Source organism: Gracilinanus agilis, chromosome 1, assembly GCF_016433145.1.
Source record: "Gracilinanus agilis isolate LMUSP501 chromosome 1, AgileGrace, whole genome shotgun sequence".
NCBI lineage: Eukaryota > Metazoa > Chordata > Mammalia > Didelphimorphia > Didelphidae > Gracilinanus > Gracilinanus agilis.
In genome coordinates, this window is record NC_058130.1 from 56,499,236 (window position 1) to 56,517,205 (window position 17,970).

Genomic DNA, 17,970 nt, shown 5'->3' on the forward strand with positions numbered 1-17,970 from the left:
CTATTGTCATCTCTCCTGAATAGGATTGAGTTTAACTTGCAACTTAGTGACAAAGGGCACCAAAACATCAGAACTTTATGATTTTTCATTTTTTAAAAAAGAATTTCTTAAGGAAAGTCATCAGGATAAAACACTTGAAGGTAGTTGGAAAAGGTTGACATGCATCAAATCAGACCATGGACAAAGAATATCAAGATGGCAAAGAAGCCCAACTAGATTATGTGTTTATCCTTCTTCACAATTTCATTGTTTTAATGAGGTCATCATTGTGGGTAATCTGTAGCCTGTTCCATCTGCAACTCTTGTCCATTTCCTGAAAAGATTTCACAGATGGAACCCAACCAGCACTTTGGAAATATCTCTCTAGATCTCTTGACTTTGACACCTTTCTGTCAACCAACCAAGAATTATTTATTAAATACTTAATGTGTGCCAGGCTCTTTAAGAAATACTGAGGATGCACAGGCAAAAGTGAAATACTTTTTGCCCTCCAGGAGCTTACATCCCAATGGAGGAGATATATACAGAATAGATAAAATAATGAATACAAAGCAATTTGAGGACAGAAGGAAAATCAGCAAAGGCTTCAAGTAAAAGGGGATGCTTGAGCTGAGTTTTTTTTTTACTTTAATTTTTTTATTGATTAATTAAGAACATTTTTCCATGGTTCCATAATTCATGTTCTTTCTCTCACCTCCTCCCACCCCTTCCCATAGTCAACACGCAATTCCATTGGGTTTTACATGTGTCATTGATTGAGACCTATTTCCATATTTGAGCTGAGTCTAGAAGAAGATCAGGGATTCCAAAAGATGAAGATGAGAAGGAAATGTGTTCTAGGTATGGGGGTCAGCTATTGCAAAGGCACAGAGATCAAAGATCGAACATCATGCTTGTAGGATATCAAGGAGATCAGTATGTCTGAGACACAGAACGTAAGAACAATAATACAATAGGAATGGAATGGAATGACAGGATGGGGTGAGGTTGTGAAGAAATTCAAACGTTGAATAGGAATTTATAATTGGACTCAGAGGCAATAGGGAACCACTGAAATTTATTGAGGGGAAGAGGGAACATGATCAGGCCTGTGTTTTGGGAAAATCACTCTGATAGCTACTTGGAGGATGGATTGGAATAGGAAGATGCATGATGAAAAGGGACACCAAATAGGAGGCAACTATAAAATGGAGGGGCTGAATTAGGGTGGGGCTGTATGAAGAAAGAGAAGGAAAAATTTTCCAGAGATGCTAAGGTAGAGATGACAAGATTTGGCAACTGGATGAATATATGGGGTGGCTGAAAGCAAAGAGTCCACAAAGACCCCAGACTACAAACCTGGGAGCCTGGAAGGTACCTGAGATAGTAGTAGAGAAATTTAGAAGAGAGGAAGGTTTGGAGATCATGGATTCTTCTTTGGGCATATTGAGTTTGAGATGCGTACTCCAGTTGGAAATATCCAATAGGAATTGGTGATGTGGGGCTCAAGTTCAGGGGAGATTAGGGACGTGTTTACATGTATGTATGTATATATGTATATATATAAGTATATGTGTGTGGCATCATACATATATACATATGTACATGCTTTCTGTATAGATATATAATGCAAAATGCAAATAAAATATGATTTTTGTCACTGGTGATGAGCAATCCCTCCATGAGCATGCATTGTGACCCTCCTCATATCATCATACACAGACATCTTAGTAGACAACTTTCATGATTGCTATTAGAAAAATCAGTCCCTGGTAGGTAGTCCTCTGAGTCCTGAACCCCCACCCCAACCACTCCCAATCTAATTTGACTAGTAACTTGGACAATATCTGTGTTGTTCATAGGTGGGACTTCAGAAGGTAAGCAAGGAGAAAGAGGGCATGGAAGTTTAAACGTTCCTCATTAGGTAACAGGGACTCTCTCATTTGTTGGGCAAGTTATAAAGGGGATTTATTTGGGATTTTTGTTGTTAGATGGCCACTGGGGTCTTTTCCAACTCTGAGATTCTATGAGCTCCTGAATACACTGAAGAATGATTATGACCACATCTATAAAAAGGAACGTCAGTCTTCAACTGGGCACGATTTACACAGTTTAGTGGGGAGGAAGTGGGAATGGTAGGAAGATGGGCAAAGGTATGTTCCATGAGTAAAGTCATGGAGCTGGGAATGGGCATGATATTTTCAGAGGACAGCAAGGAGTCTACAATGTCCGTAGCTGATCGTCTGTGTGTGGGAGGAATGAGAGATGCATGTGCAAGCAGAGATTGGGACTAATTTGTGGAAGGCCATGAATGCCTGGCTAAGGAATTTGGATTTTGTCCCATAGCCCACAGAAGTTTTTGAGCAGGCAAGTGACATGCCAAAAAGGATGTTTTAGGAAGATGGTTCTGGCAGAGGTGTGTAGCAGGAGGAGTTGGAGCCAAGGAGAGCCTGGAGACAGGAAGGCTGGTTAGGAAGTTGTTGCGACAATCCGGGACCTAGTGACAAAGGAAAGGAGAAACATAATTAACAACAATAATAATAACTGACATTTATATGGCACTTTGAGCCCTATGAGGCAGTTATAAGTATGGTCATTTCTATTTTACAGATAAGGAAACCAAGCCCCAGAGAAGTTAAGAGACTTGCCCATAGTCACACAGCTAGTACGTGTCAGAGAAGAGATTCAGACTCAGGTCCTTGTAGACTCCAAGTCTAGTAGGCTTCCTCTGTGCCATGATTATGAAGATAGAATAGAAGGGACTTAGAAGTAGATCTCACATGGGGATGAGGATCATGTCATGGTTTTAAGCCTGGGAACTTCTGGTGCCTCAGTGATCAGAAAAGCCCAGGGAGAGATGTTCAGATGACAGGGAGTCTGGGGCCCTGGGTCTCTGCAAACAAAATAGTCCAAGGCTTTTTCTTTGATGTTTGCTGCTAGAGCCCATTTTATATTCCTCCTAGGAAGAGACTAAAAGAAAAAGCAACTGAAATAAAAAACTAAATCAAGAATACTCTGCCTCCTCCAGCTGCCATTTATATAATGCTTTGTGATTATAAAGTCTGTTCTAGGCATTGCTTCCTTTGATCTTCACAATGAATGAGAAAATTAAACATCTTGGTCAAGGTCAAATAATGTACTTTGTCCAAGGTCTACCAACTAGGCACTAAAAGAGCCTGGAATTGAACACAGACCCAGAATCACAAGATCCCCAAAGTGGAAGGATTCTCAATGGTCAATTAGTCCCACCCCTGCCCAAGAATAACTTCTACAAGAGAGGTTCTTGACCCAAAGAGTCTATGATTAGATTTCAGGAGGATCCACAAACTTGGATGGGAAAAAATAATGAATTTATTTTCCTTAACTTCTAACTGAAATTTAGCATTTCCTTCTGTTATGAATTAAAAAACAAAACAAAACAAAAACCCTCCATGATTTGGGAGCATTCATAGGCTTTAACAGAGTACCAAAAGGGCTGTGACACAGAAAAGATTAAACCCTTGATTTACTTTATGACATACTAACGAATAGTTATTGAGGCTTTATGTGAATTCCTCTAGTAATGGGGAGCCTATGATCTCTGGAGACAGCACATTCCATTTTGAGTCAGAGGGAATTGTTTAGAATTTCTTCCTGACTTCAAGCCCGAATTTGCCTCTTTGTAACTTTAAACGATTATTCAGACAGCTGCCTTCAGTCTCCTGACGCCAAGCTGAGTTCCATTTTTCACTATACAAAACTACCATGTGGACCCTGGTAGAAAAGGCAAAGCGAGTTACCTCTCCTGGTATTGTTATTCATCCTTTCTTGAAATCAGGCTTAACTAGTACAGTCTATACCTTCTTTATCCAGGCTAGTGGGAGGGCAAGACTAAAACTATTTTTTAAAAAAATCTCTTTTCAGGAATATTGTTAGAGGAATTCAGGTCTGGCCCTTTTAAATATGTAGAATAATTCAGACAAGTTGTTGTTGTTGAACTATGTCTGACTCTTTGTGACTCTATTTGTCTTTTTTTTTTTTGGCAAAGATTCTGAAGTGGTTTACTTTTCATTTCATGGGTTTCATTCTCTAGCTCATTTTCTTGATGAGGAAACTGAGGCAAATGGGGGTTAAGCAACTTGCATGGGGTCACATAGCTAAGAAGTGTCTGAAGTCAGACTTGAACTCAGGAAACTCAATTTCCTGACTCTAGGCCCAGCGCTCTCTCCACTGCAACACCTAGATTAAGTTAAAATCCTTCCCTGTTATTCCTTGACTTCTGAGATTCTGGAAGTTATTTTATCTCTCTAAATTTTCAGTTTCCTCACCTGCAAAGTGATTTAGCAGAACCAAACAAACTTTAAGGTCTGTTCTAATTTTAATTCTTACCATTCTAACAAAATGCTATGCCAATGGGGGTCGTGGAGAGCCTCTTAAAATGAAGAGATTAAAAAGAATTTCTATGTCAAATACGAATAGTTCTCAAGGAGATGGACCTCTAAAGTGCTTTGCCCTCTTCAGAAGGGAGCTTATTATTATTTACAAGATGAATTTTTATCCCCTTTTTCAGTATGCTTCCAAATTTTAGTTTAGTTCCAATCTCATTTAGCAAATATTTAGAAATTAGTTTCAGAGAAACCTGGGAAAACGTGAATGAGCTGACACAAAGTAAAATGAGCAGAACCAGGAAAAAAAAATATATATATATAAAATATAGTATAAATATACTATAAAAGTAACACTTTAAAGACAAACAATGCAATAACTAATCATGATTCCAGATGACCTCTGATGAAGCATGGTAGCCATCTACTGACAAAGAAATGATGCACTCAGGGTACAGATGGAGACATACACTGTTCAGACATGGCCCAAGACAAGAATTTGTTTTGCTTAAGTATAAAAAACAAATGAAAAAAACCATTAAGATGTTTTCCTTTATAATGTAATCATTATAGATGTTGTTCTCCTGGTTATGCCTACCATTACGTAGCACTTCATTGCAAGTCTTTCCAGTGTTCTCTGAATATGTCCCTTTTATCACTTTTTATGGAACAGTAACATTCTTTCACATTTATATACCACAGTTTGTTCAGCCTTTCACCACTGGATGACCTGCCATTTTGTTTCTAGTTCCTTGTTACCACATAAAAATGTGGCCATACTTTTTTGTATGTGTAACACCTTTCTCTGTCTTTCATCTTGTTGGGGGCAGGTATATGTTTAGTCGTGCTACCTATAAATCAAAGAACGTCCATAGTTTAGTGACTTTGGGGGCCTAATTACAAGTTGATCTCCAGAAAGGTTGGACTATCCCACAATTACTCCAACAGTGCATTTTTGTGTCTGTCCTCTTATGAAATGAATTTGTTTCATCAAATCATAGAAACCTAGAGCTTGCTGGGATCTTTGGGATAACTTACTCTATTTATTAGTTTTATTAATTATTATTAATTTTATATTATATTATAAATTTATTAATTAAATTTCATTTAATTTTTATTTTATTATTATTTCATTTATTAGTTCATTTATTCATAACTTTTATATGTATGGCCTTTTACCATTTAAGAAGCACTTGCCTATATCTATAGGGTTGCCATGAGTGTTGGGAAAAGAATGTTGGTCTGCACCTCATCTTTGATATGAGAGATGCATATCTGTAAGAGATTGGACAAGTCTTGAATGATGACTTACTCTAAATCTCAGCTTTCTTATCCATAAAATGGGGCTAACAGCACTTGCATGGCTGACTTCACTAGGTCATTATGAGGAAAATGCTTTGCAAACCTTGAGGAAGAGCTAAAAATTATTATTNATATAATGCTTTGTGATTATAAAGTCTGTTCTAGGCATTGCTTCCTTTGATCTTCACAATGAATGAGAAAATTAAACATCTTGGTCAAGGTCAAATAATGTACTTTGTCCAAGGTCTACCAACTAGGCACTAAAAGAGCCTGGAATTGAACACAGACCCAGAATCACAAGATCCCCAAAGTGGAAGGATTCTCAATGGTCAATTAGTCCCACCCCTGCCCAAGAATAACTTCTACAAGAGAGGTTCTTGACCCAAAGAGTCTATGATTAGATTTCAGGAGGATCCACAAACTTGGATGGGAAAAAATAATGAATTTATTTTCCTTAACTTCTAACTGAAATTTAGCATTTCCTTCTGTTATGAATTAAAAAACAAAACAAAACAAAAACCCTCCATGATTTGGGAGCATTCATAGGCTTTAACAGAGTACCAAAAGGGCTGTGACACAGAAAAGATTAAACCCTTGATTTACTTTATGACATACTAACGAATAGTTATTGAGGCTTTATGTGAATTCCTCTAGTAATGGGGAGCCTATGATCTCTGGAGACAGCACATTCCATTTTGAGTCAGAGGGAATTGTTTAGAATTTCTTCCTGACTTCAAGCCCGAATTTGCCTCTTTGTAACTTTAAACGATTATTCAGACAGCTGCCTTCAGTCTCCTGACGCCAAGCTGAGTTCCATTTTTCACTATACAAAACTACCATGTGGACCCTGGTAGAAAAGGCAAAGCGAGTTACCTCTCCTGGTATTGTTATTCATCCTTTCTTGAAATCAGGCTTAACTAGTACAGTCTATACCTTCTTTATCCAGGCTAGTGGGAGGGCAAGACTAAAACTATTTTTTAAAAAAATCTCTTTTCAGGAATATTGTTAGAGGAATTCAGGTCTGGCCCTTTTAAATATGTAGAATAATTCAGACAAGTTGTTGTTGTTGAACTATGTCTGACTCTTTGTGACTCTATTTGTCTTTTTTTTTTTTGGCAAAGATTCTGAAGTGGTTTACTTTTCATTTCATGGGTTTCATTCTCTAGCTCATTTTCTTGATGAGGAAACTGAGGCAAATGGGGGTTAAGCAACTTGCATGGGGTCACATAGCTAAGAAGTGTCTGAAGTCAGACTTGAACTCAGGAAACTCAATTTCCTGACTCTAGGCCCAGCGCTCTCTCCACTGCAACACCTAGATTAAGTTAAAATCCTTCCCTGTTATTCCTTGACTTCTGAGATTCTGGAAGTTATTTTATCTCTCTAAATTTTCAGTTTCCTCACCTGCAAAGTGATTTAGCAGAACCAAACAAACTTTAAGGTCTGTTCTAATTTTAATTCTTACCATTCTAACAAAATGCTATGCCAATGGGGGTCGTGGAGAGCCTCTTAAAATGAAGAGATTAAAAAGAATTTCTATGTCAAATACGAATAGTTCTCAAGGAGATGGACCTCTAAAGTGCTTTGCCCTCTTCAGAAGGGAGCTTATTATTATTTACAAGATGAATTTTTATCCCCTTTTTCAGTATGCTTCCAAATTTTAGTTTAGTTCCAATCTCATTTAGCAAATATTTAGAAATTAGTTTCAGAGAAACCTGGGAAAACGTGAATGAGCTGACACAAAGTAAAATGAGCAGAACCAGGAAAAAAAAATATATATATATAAAATATAGTATAAATATACTATAAAAGTAACACTTTAAAGACAAACAATGCAATAACTAATCATGATTCCAGATGACCTCTGATGAAGCATGGTAGCCATCTACTGACAAAGAAATGATGCACTCAGGGTACAGATGGAGACATACACTGTTCAGACATGGCCCAAGACAAGAATTTGTTTTGCTTAAGTATAAAAAACAAATGAAAAAAACCATTAAGATGTTTTCCTTTATAATGTAATCATTATAGATGTTGTTCTCCTGGTTATGCCTACCATTACGTAGCACTTCATTGCAAGTCTTTCCAGTGTTCTCTGAATATGTCCCTTTTATCACTTTTTATGGAACAGTAACATTCTTTCACATTTATATACCACAGTTTGTTCAGCCTTTCACCACTGGATGACCTGCCATTTTGTTTCTAGTTCCTTGTTACCACATAAAAATGTGGCCATACTTTTTTGTATGTGTAACACCTTTCTCTGTCTTTCATCTTGTTGGGAGCAGGTATATGTTTAGTCGTGCTACCTATAAATCAAAGAACGTCCATAGTTTAGTGACTTTGGGGGCCTAATTACAAGTTGATCTCCAGAAAGGTTGGACTATCCCACAATTACTCCAACAGTGCATTTTTGTGTCTGTCCTCTTATGAAATGAATTTGTTTCATCAAATCATAGAAACCTAGAGCTTGCTGGGATCTTTGGGATAACTTACTCTATTTATTAGTTTTATTAATTATTATTAATTTTATATTATATTATAAATTTATTAATTAAATTTCATTTAATTTTTATTTTATTATTATTTCATTTATTAGTTCATTTATTCATAACTTTTATATGTATGGCCTTTTACCATTTAAGAAGCACTTGCCTATATCTATAGGGTTGCCATGAGTGTTGGGAAAAGAATGTTGGTCTGCACCTCATCTTTGATATGAGAGATGCATATCTGTAAGAGATTGGACAAGTCTTGAATGATGACTTACTCTAAATCTCAGCTTTCTTATCCATAAAATGGGGCTAACAGCACTTGCATGGCTGACTTCACTAGGTCATTATGAGGAAAATGCTTTGCAAACCTTGAGGAAGAGCTAAAAATTATTATTATGCCTCATTTGAATCCATACTTCCCAGGACTAACAGAACAAGTATATTATTACCATTTGACAGATGACAAACCATAAGTCTCATGGAGTGGTCTGCCCAAGGATCACACAGCTGATTAGGGGTCAAGTGAGAAGGGGACCCAGGACTCTTGACTCCCTGCCCGTATATTCGCTGCTTCTGCATACCGTTTCCTGGCTGTTGAACTCACTTGAGCCCTGGCTACAAACTCATTCACATTTGTTTTTTGTCTTTTCTTTTCACAGGGCCAAGTGTTTTCGGGGCAAAAAGGTCTGTGGAGATTACGACATCAAAGTGGAACAGGTAACTATGCCAGATCTGGTTGGGGCAGGGGTGCCAACTGGCCACGATTTTATCCCAGAAGCAAATTGTTTCTTGGTCATGTTATGGCGTGCACGTGTGTATGTGTGTGTATGTGTGTACATACTGTTTTGATAAACTTAGTTGGAGCCATATTCTCACTTATCCTTCCAGGAGTCTCAGCTTTTTGGCACTGACGTAGACATGAATGCAGGGACATACAGGTTACGAGATCCAGGATGCCCTCCCTGTATTAGGTCCGCTGTCCTTTCTATTCTGAGCTTATTTCCTCACTTCACTTGAAATGATAATAGACATTGGTTCCTTTAGCCCAATGTCTTTCTGGGGCTGGCCCAAAGGAGCTGGGGCACTGGCATCTCAGATGCTCTCTGCTCGCTGCCCAGGAGAAGCCTCAGGGGAAGGAGAATTCATTCATGGAATGTCTGCCCTCCCTTAAAAGTTTGGGCATTGCAAATGTGGCATGTGAGGCTATTTATTTCTTCATGTACACTGCCACCAAATGGCTGGCTCTGGTGTCTGGCCTGTGGTCATGTGGTCCTAGAGGCCAAGGTTCCCATACGTGTGGTTAACTGCAAGTATTCCCAATGGTTTTACCACTGCCATCATTAATAAATAGAACTCTTGTGGCTGTGCCGTAAAAGGAACAACTGGCCAGGACAGCAGAGTAAGAGGCAACATGATGGAGGGGAAAGCAGTCCATTGGACTTGAAAGAAGACAATCTGGGTTTGAAACCTGATTCCAACACAATAGCTTTGTGACTCCAAAAGAGTTGTTTTGTCTCTCCAGATCTCAATTTCTTCATCTGTGAGGTTGGGACAGGGGGGAAATAATCCATGTTTTACTTAGCCCATTGGGTTATTGTGAAGAAAGTACTTTTAAAAAAAGGACTCACTTCCGTGGGGCCAGGAGGGAGGGCAGGTACAAGAGGTTTCTGAGTGGAGGAGAGACGGCTTTTTTTTTTTTCTTTAATTCTCCATGCTTCATGAAGTAGCAAAAGTACATTAGATTTTTATTGTCCTCTATGGCTCAGGGCACCCCAAGACCTCTGGTCTCTCTCAGACTTAGCCCATTACTGGAAATTAAGCCCAAGGAAGTTATTCTTTGACTCAGGCACACAGCTCAGAGGTTGCTCTTGGGAAATTTCTAAAATAAAGCTTGTTAATGGCTCATGCCTTGGCTTCCCCCAGTGTAGCTAACTGGGTACTTAGCATGAATCGGGAATGAGACAGCCTTTAATTTACCAACCATGAGAAATACATAAAGTGCAAAATACTCACAGGAGAAACATGCCAAAAGTCTATTGGTTTTCCCCACGAAAGTCTTTGGGGAACTTTTGGTCCAATCCTCCCTGGTAGCAGCTCATTGCACTAGAAGAGCTTCAAGATCTACATCTCTTGCTTTCTGTGGCATGGCTTTAGGCCTCCACTTTCATAATGATCCTTCACTGATAGTCCTCTTTCTTCTCTAGGAAGGACGAAGGCAAGAAAATTTTCTTTCCAAGAGATCTAGTGTCCCGACACGTTAACTCAAGAACTTCGGACTTAGAACTTTACAACCTTGTGTAGAGAGTCCATTCTTTGGAATGTTGTTCTTTGATCTGTGCTCCGAAAAGGGAAACAGAGGCAGAAGGCAGCCAGCAACTCAGGGGCCATGACGTCCCTTCTCAGGCTACCTGCACACCAAAGGCTTGTCCTGCCAGTTGTCATTTTCTTCTCTTAAAGGGGAGAGTGGTGGCAGTGAAAGGAATCCCCTCCCCTCCCTGAATTCCAGTCTGGAAATCCATGAGAGAGAAGGGAGAGCTCTTTCAGAGCTCACTCTTATAGACCATGAGAAATGGCGATTTCTTCCCTAATCCTTCAACTCCTGGGACCACAGTCACTGGGAACTAATCTGAGAAGTTCCCTGTGTCTTCTCAGGAAGGAGTTAGGCTCTGCATATAGACCCTCTGTGAAAGATACTCATCTTACAAAGGTCCACGCTCTAGCTCGCCAAATTGATCCAGAGCTTCCCTGATCAATTCGCCTTTCACTGTATGATAGTGATGGTCCTAGGTCCTAGATAGAGCACCAAATTTGGAGTCAGGAAGACCTGAGTTTGAACCCTGTCTTGGACACTTGGTAGCTATATTGCCCTGGGCAAGTCTTTCAGCCTCTCTCAGCCTCAATCTCCTCATCTGCAAATATTTGGATGATAACAGAAACTACTTCACAGTGTTGTTGTTTAGGATTAAATGGGATTAGATTTGTAAAAGTGTTTTGTAAAGCTTTAAAGCACAATATAGATATTAGCTGTTGTCATTTATTAACAATAATAGTAATTTCTCAACATGTGGTTTGTATCATCATTTACGAAGCACTTTTACTTATTGGATCTCCTTGAATCCTCACAGCAGCCCAGTGGCTATTCAAATAGGGTTGGTTAGACTTTTTATCTCCATTTTATAGGAGAGGAAACTGAGGCTTAAATATCAAGGGACTTGCTCAAGGTAACTTGGCCAATAAGTGGCAGACATAGTACTATAACTCAGTTTACCTGATTCTAACAGTACCACCAAGGTCCCATGCTGACAATTAAGCAGTTTTAAAGTGGTTGAAGTTGATACAGAAAAACCTGGCCTTCCATTAAGTATTCTCATCCCACCGGAAGCTTTTCTTAGACGGGACCATAGTTTGATTTTCTATTCTTGTTTTTGCAGGCAGAATTTTCAGAGCTCAACTTGGTGGCCCATGCTGATGGAACCTATGCTGTGGACATGCAGGTCTTCCGAAATGGCACAAAGGTTGTCAGGTGAGTGTCTGTCTCAAGGTTAGAGATGGCTTAAGTACTTTTAAGTACTATAAGTATCCTTAGTGCTTTCATCCTGGCCTGCGTCTGATGCAACAGAGGATCGATTTCTTACTGACCTTTCAGAGGCCCTCAGAGTATGCTGTGGGAACTACCCTTGATTATATTTAGAGTTTTCTATGCTAGGTGCCAGCAAGGGATCCAGAGGGAGAACACCGTCCTTATTGTCCCAGGGCAATTGGAAAGAGGAAATCATTGAATTTGCCCTCTAGGAGCTCCTTTTTCCATAGGAAGGGACTGCCCCCCATTTTCAGAGGGCTCATTGTTTAGTGGGAAGAGCATGGCCACTGTCCTTGTGGATATCCCAGAATGATGGCAGAGACAGTATTTATTCTTTGAGAGTAAGTGAGATGGCAAGCATTTATTCAGTACTGATAGGGTGCCAAGCATTGTGCCAAGCATTGAGAATATAAAGAAAGACTTAAGAGTTTGAAGGGAGAATTAGAATCATGCTATCTGCCTTGGCGTCCCCACACTCAAAAAACCAATCAATCCATGAGGCCGGTAGCTAGCATTTATCAAGTTCCTACTGTGTGCCAAGCTCTGGGGATACCAAGAAGACTAAAAGGCCATCCCTTGCCCTCAGTGGGGCTCACAGTCCAATGGTGAGAGAACATGAAAACAAATACATGCAGAAAGATAGTATGTACAAGACACATTGGGGATATTTTCAGAGGGAAGGTACTCAGATTAAGGAGATCCAGAAAAGCTTCTTGGAGAAGGTGAGACTCTAGCTGAGACCTGAAGGAAGTAAGGGATGCTAGGAGGTGGCAAGGAAAAGGGAGAGCTTTCCAGGTTTGAGGAGAGGCTAGGGAAAATTCTCAGTCAAAAATTCAATGTTTTGTATGAGGAACAAAAAAAAAAAGATGCTAGTGTCACTGGGTTATAGAGCATGCGAGGGGAAGTAATAAATTGTAACAAGACTGGAAAAGTAGGAAGAGGGGGCAGCTGGGTAGCTTAGTGGATTGAGAGCCAGGCCTGGAGACAGGAGGTCCTAGGTTCAAATCTGACCTCAGATACTTCCCAGCTGTGTGACCCTGGGCAAGTCACTTAACTCCTTTACCACTCTTCTGCCTTGGAGCCAATACACAGTATTGACTCCAAGATGGAAGGTAAGGGTTTAAAAAAAAAGAAAGAAAAGAAAAGTAGGAAGGGACTGAGTTATGAAGAGTTTTTTTTTAAACCCTACATTCTTCCCTAGAATCAATACTGTCTCAATTCTGAGGGATAAGAGCAGTAAGGGCTAGGCAACTGAGATTAAGTGACTTGTCCAGGGTCACACAGCTAGGAAGAGTCTGAAGCCAGAGCTGAACCTCCCAATTCGACTTGGCATTCTATCCACTGTACTACCTACTTGCCCTTATGAAAGTTTTTGTTTATTTTTTTAAAAGGGTTTTAAAAGCCAAATAGAAGAGTTCTGTTTGATCCTAGACGTATAGGGAACCACTGGAGTTTATTGAAGCCAACAAACAGTTATTAAGCACCTACCATATCCCAGACACCGTGATAAGTACTAGGGCTAGATACAAAGGCCAAAAAAAAAAAATCCCTGCCCTTAAAATTCTTATATTTAAAGAAGAATCATTCCCAGAGAATTCCTAGTCTACTAGGAAAGGCTATGGTTCCAGGCTAGTGGGGAGATGGTCCTTGCTCTTAGGGAGTTCTGAATTAGATGGGAGACATCCTACCCACTGCTGGAAAGCTCCCAGACAATGTGGGAATCATTGTACTTACTCTTGGGAAATTCCTATTCTGAGGTGTTAGATCACACACACACACACACACACACACACACACACTCATGAATACACAAAAAATGCCCAAGTCTATGACAGAATCTATAAACATGTGTTTTCCCATGACATCTTGCATGGTTTGGATTCAGGAATGCCAAGTTGAAGCTAGTTGAAGGAGAAGAGTAAGACTCTTAAGGAGAAATATCAAAAGAGTGGGTTTTGGTAGGAAGGAAAAAGAAGCCCTTCATTCCGGGTGTCTGGATAGAGAATTGAGAATAAATAGGAGGTTTTACGGCCCCCAGGAAGGCTCTATCCCTAGTGAAAAAGGGAGACGAGGAAGAAAGAGAGAACTGGCTTTCCCTGAAATCAATCATTTAGAGAAAGAAAAGATCAATCAGGAAGTATTCGCTGGGCTGTGCCTAGCTTTGTGCTAAGCTCTAAAGAGGATGAAAAAAGCATAACTGGCATACAGCTGCTGCCTGTAGGAAGCTTAAAGTCTAGCTGGGGAAGCAAGACTCTTACATGCGTAGAGATAATTTATAATAATTACCAGATGGTAGTTGATTAAGAGAGCAATCTAGGTGGTGTAGTGAGTGGGTAGAGCATGAGACCTCATCTTCCTGAGTTCAAATCTGACCTCAGACACTTACTAGCTGTGGGATTCTGGGAAAGTCACCTATTTTTCTGTTTTCTCATCTATAAAATGAACTGGAGAAAGAAATGGAAAACCACAGTAGTATCTTTGCCAAGAAAACCCCAAATAGGGTCATGAAAAGTCAGACATGACTGAAAAACAACTGAACAATAATTAATTAAGAACTGCGTCAGTAAGTTCAATAAAAGGGCCCCAGGCGGTCTGTCGTTGTTGTGTACCTTTTGTTGATGGCATGGATTTTATTTTATTCATTTGTTTTTTAATTTTTATGACTTTTTATTGATTTTTTTAAAAAATGTGTTGATGGCTTGGATGAATGCATAGATAATAAGCTTTTTAGATTTTCAGATGACATAAAACCAGGAGGGATAGATATCACTTTGGGTTCAAAAAGAACTCTTGTCAGCCAGACCAGGTGAGCCAAATCTGATAAATTAAAATTTGATATTGACACATGTAAAGTTTGTCACCTGGGTTTCAAAAATCAACTATATAAGTATATGGATGGATGAGGGATAGCTAGATAGTATTCATGTGAAAAAGATCTGGTGTTTTTAGTGGATCTCAAGATCAACCTAAATCTACAGTATAATGTGGCCACCATAAAAGGAAATGAAAGGTTAGACAATAGTATTAGAAGCATAGTGTCCAAAAGAGGGAGGAGATAGTTCCATTGTAGCATTCACATCCAAGATCTGGCTCTATTGTTCTCTCTCTGAACACTTTCTTTTATTTATGGGGGCACATTGCACTTGAGAGATATAGAATTTTCCCCAAACTCCTATTTATCTGAACACGAAATAGACTGTAGGGTTCTATTCCGGGACATTCTTCCCTGGGACTTATTACCTGGTATTCTTGCTCCTGTTCTCCACATGAATTCAATAATTCCCTATCATTTAATTGTGTTCTCCGAAATTCCTATTTTCACAATAACAACATTAATAGCTAACATTTATGTGTTTTAAGGTTTGACAGATACCTTACACATTTATTTATCCTTACAACAACTCTAGGAGATAGATGCTATTACCATTTTCATTTTATAGATGAGGAAACGGAGATTGAAAAGGTTAAGAAAATTTTCTTTCTTTTTAAAAATTTTTTTTTCTTTTTTAAACCCTTATCTTCCATCTTAAAATTAATACTATGTATTGGTTCTAAGGCAGAAGAGTGGTAAGGGCTAGATAATGGAGGTTAAGTGACTTGCCCAGGGTCACACAACTGGGAAGTGTAGCCACCCAGCTGGCCCCCCCAAAATTTTCCATGTTCATACAGCTAGTAATTATCTGAGACAGAATTTGAACTCAGGTCTTTCAAATCCTACGCTGTATACGTTGTGGCACCTACTAAATTACACTTTATGTTATACCCGTACCTACTCCTTGGAAATTACCTTGTATTTACTTATAAGGGTTTATATACTTTCCCTCTACTAGGATAAACATTGATTAGGTGCGAAGATTGTTTGGTTTTTGTCTTTGTACCAAGCATAGTAGTTCCTAGCACATAGTAGGAATTTCGTAAGTTTTTGAATTGGCTAGAATGGAATTGAACCTTGAAGGATAAATAGGCAAATTGGGGTGGGTAGAAAGGGGATGCATTTCAGGGTGGCGTGAGGAGGGGGAACAAAGACTTTGAAGCAGATAAAGAGAGTTTACAGAGGAAGATGAAGATGCCAGTTGAGGAGGATGAGGAGAGGGTGCATATTGGGGAGCAAATGGGTTGATTCCAGGCAGGCAAAGGGGATTAGTTATCTTTTATAGCAGAAAACATTTTAGGTTGAGAAAGTTCATGAATATTTGGTTGACTTCTGTTATACAAAACGAGACTTCAAGATTCCAAACTACCTGGAGATTCTCAGATGTTACCAACTTGTTCCAGATGTTCAAGTTGAGATTATAGGACCAGCTGTCAGGGGTGCAATAGAGAATATTCCTGAACTTAGAGGAAGGTGGGATTTTTTGATGAACTCTGAGATTCCATAATGTTCTGAGAATTTATGATTCTATATACCAGGATCACTGTGTTGAGTCAGAAAACCAAAGCCATTGACCAGATTCTATAAAAGAAGGAAAAAGAATCGTAAAATATGGGAAGAACCTGGAAAAGGCATTAGAAGTCTTGGGAATGAGTCTCAGATCCCTTGCTTACTAGCAATTTGACTTTGATCCAAACCTCTCTGGGCCTCATCTGTAAAATGGGGATTAGATGACCTTTAATAGCCCCTTCTTGGTACAAATATATGCTTCTAGGGCAGCTAGGTGGCTCAGGTCTAGAGATTTGGCTTCAGACGCTTCCTAGCACTGTCACCTTGGACAAAGTCACTTAATCCCAATTGTCAAGCCCTTACCACTCTTCTGCCTTGGAATCAATTCTTAGTATTAATTCTAAGACAGAAGGTAAAGGTTTAAAAAAAAACCAAGTATATGATTCTATGGTATGTTCACTCCAGTGAATTCTCAACCATTCTCATAGGTTGAGAAACAGAAGGGACCTTATTTTTACAAATAAATAAACTGAAGCCTCAAGAGATTAGTTTGCCTAAGATTACCCAGGTAGTCAATAGCAGAGGTGGGATTTGAATACAGGTCCTCCAACTTTAAATTCAGCATACTTTACACTGTATAGGTAAGACTTTTTTTTGAGGGGGGGGGAGATCAGAGTCATGGGCTAAGAGGTCCAGGCCCTGAGGGGCAGCAGCTGGAAGCAGGGATGCTTTCCTGGACCAATTTGAAACAGACATTAGCTGCCAGTCGGAGAATGTTCTGTCCTCTCTGCTTCCTGCAGTTGTTACTCAACCTCAGCTGCTTCAAAAATATTTGTTCTTCTCCCCACCTTCTGATTTGGGGTAAGCCATCAGGAAGGATAACATTGGGAAACTGGTGCCTTTCATCAGGCTGCCCAGACCTTTGGCTCAGGAGGTTAAGGGTGGGGCTGGCCCCAGTGCTGCCCAGCTATTTTCAGAAGAAGCTGAAATCCTGAAAGATTGAGCTCAATAGAGGACTAGGGCTGGCGCACAAGCAGAAGGGAAAAAGCATCCAAGTGGATCTCCTTCCTTTTCTGAGCCTTTCTTCTCCCTCCCTCAACATGCAGGTGTTTTTCAGTATCTGAGAAACTAAACTTATTTATTCTAAGTAGTTGGAAGTGCCCCTCGAGGAGCCAAGATTCCTATGTGCTCTAAAGTGCTCTTTTTGGGGGCAGCTGGGTAACTCAGTGGATTGAGAGTCAGGCCTAGAAACGGGAGGTCCTAGGTTCAGATCCAGCCTCAGACAGCTGTGTGACCCTGGGCAAGTCACTTGGCCCCCATTGCCCACCCTTACCACTCTTCCACCTATGAGCCAATACACACAAGTTAAGGGTTTAAAAAAAATAAAGTGCTCTTTTCTTCATGAAGTCTTTCTGGACTACTCTGGTCCAAGGTGAGGTCAAATATAATTTCTCTCTAAACACTGCTAAAACTTATATGATCTTTATTGAGTTCTCCTGGTTTTATATCACCTTCATTTTCTAATTTATTATTCACACACACACCCTCCCAGGGTACCATCCCTTATAACAGAATTTTCGACAAAGAAAAAGACAGAGAGGGACAGACAGAGAGACAGAGACAGAGAGAATCAGTTGAGCAAAACTAAATACACCAATCAAGTCTGACAGTTTTATACCTTAATGCCACCCAATTGCCACCAAAAATAGAGAACTTTACATTTTCACATATCTTCTTCCAGGTCAAGTTTTGTTATTGTGATTGATTACACAGCATTTTCTTCTTTCTTTTCCCCTCCCTCCCTCCCTCCCTCTCTCCTCTCTCTCTCTCTCTCTCTCTCTCTCTCTCTCTCTCTCTCTCTCTCTCTCT

The 17,970-nt window shown here is 39.6% G+C and overlaps 1 protein-coding gene across 1 annotated transcript in view; it reads left to right on the top strand.

Moving 5' to 3' along the window:
* The window catches only part of SYN2 (synapsin II), a 262,231-nt gene that overhangs the window by 138,893 nt on the left and 105,368 nt on the right, over positions 1-17,970 (top strand). The window contains exons 2-3 of the mRNA XM_044666461.1: positions 8,800-8,857; positions 11,572-11,663. Of these exons, the coding sequence (XP_044522396.1) occupies positions 8,800-8,857; positions 11,572-11,663 (150 nt within the window). The remainder of the gene's footprint in view (positions 1-8,799; positions 8,858-11,571; positions 11,664-17,970) is intronic.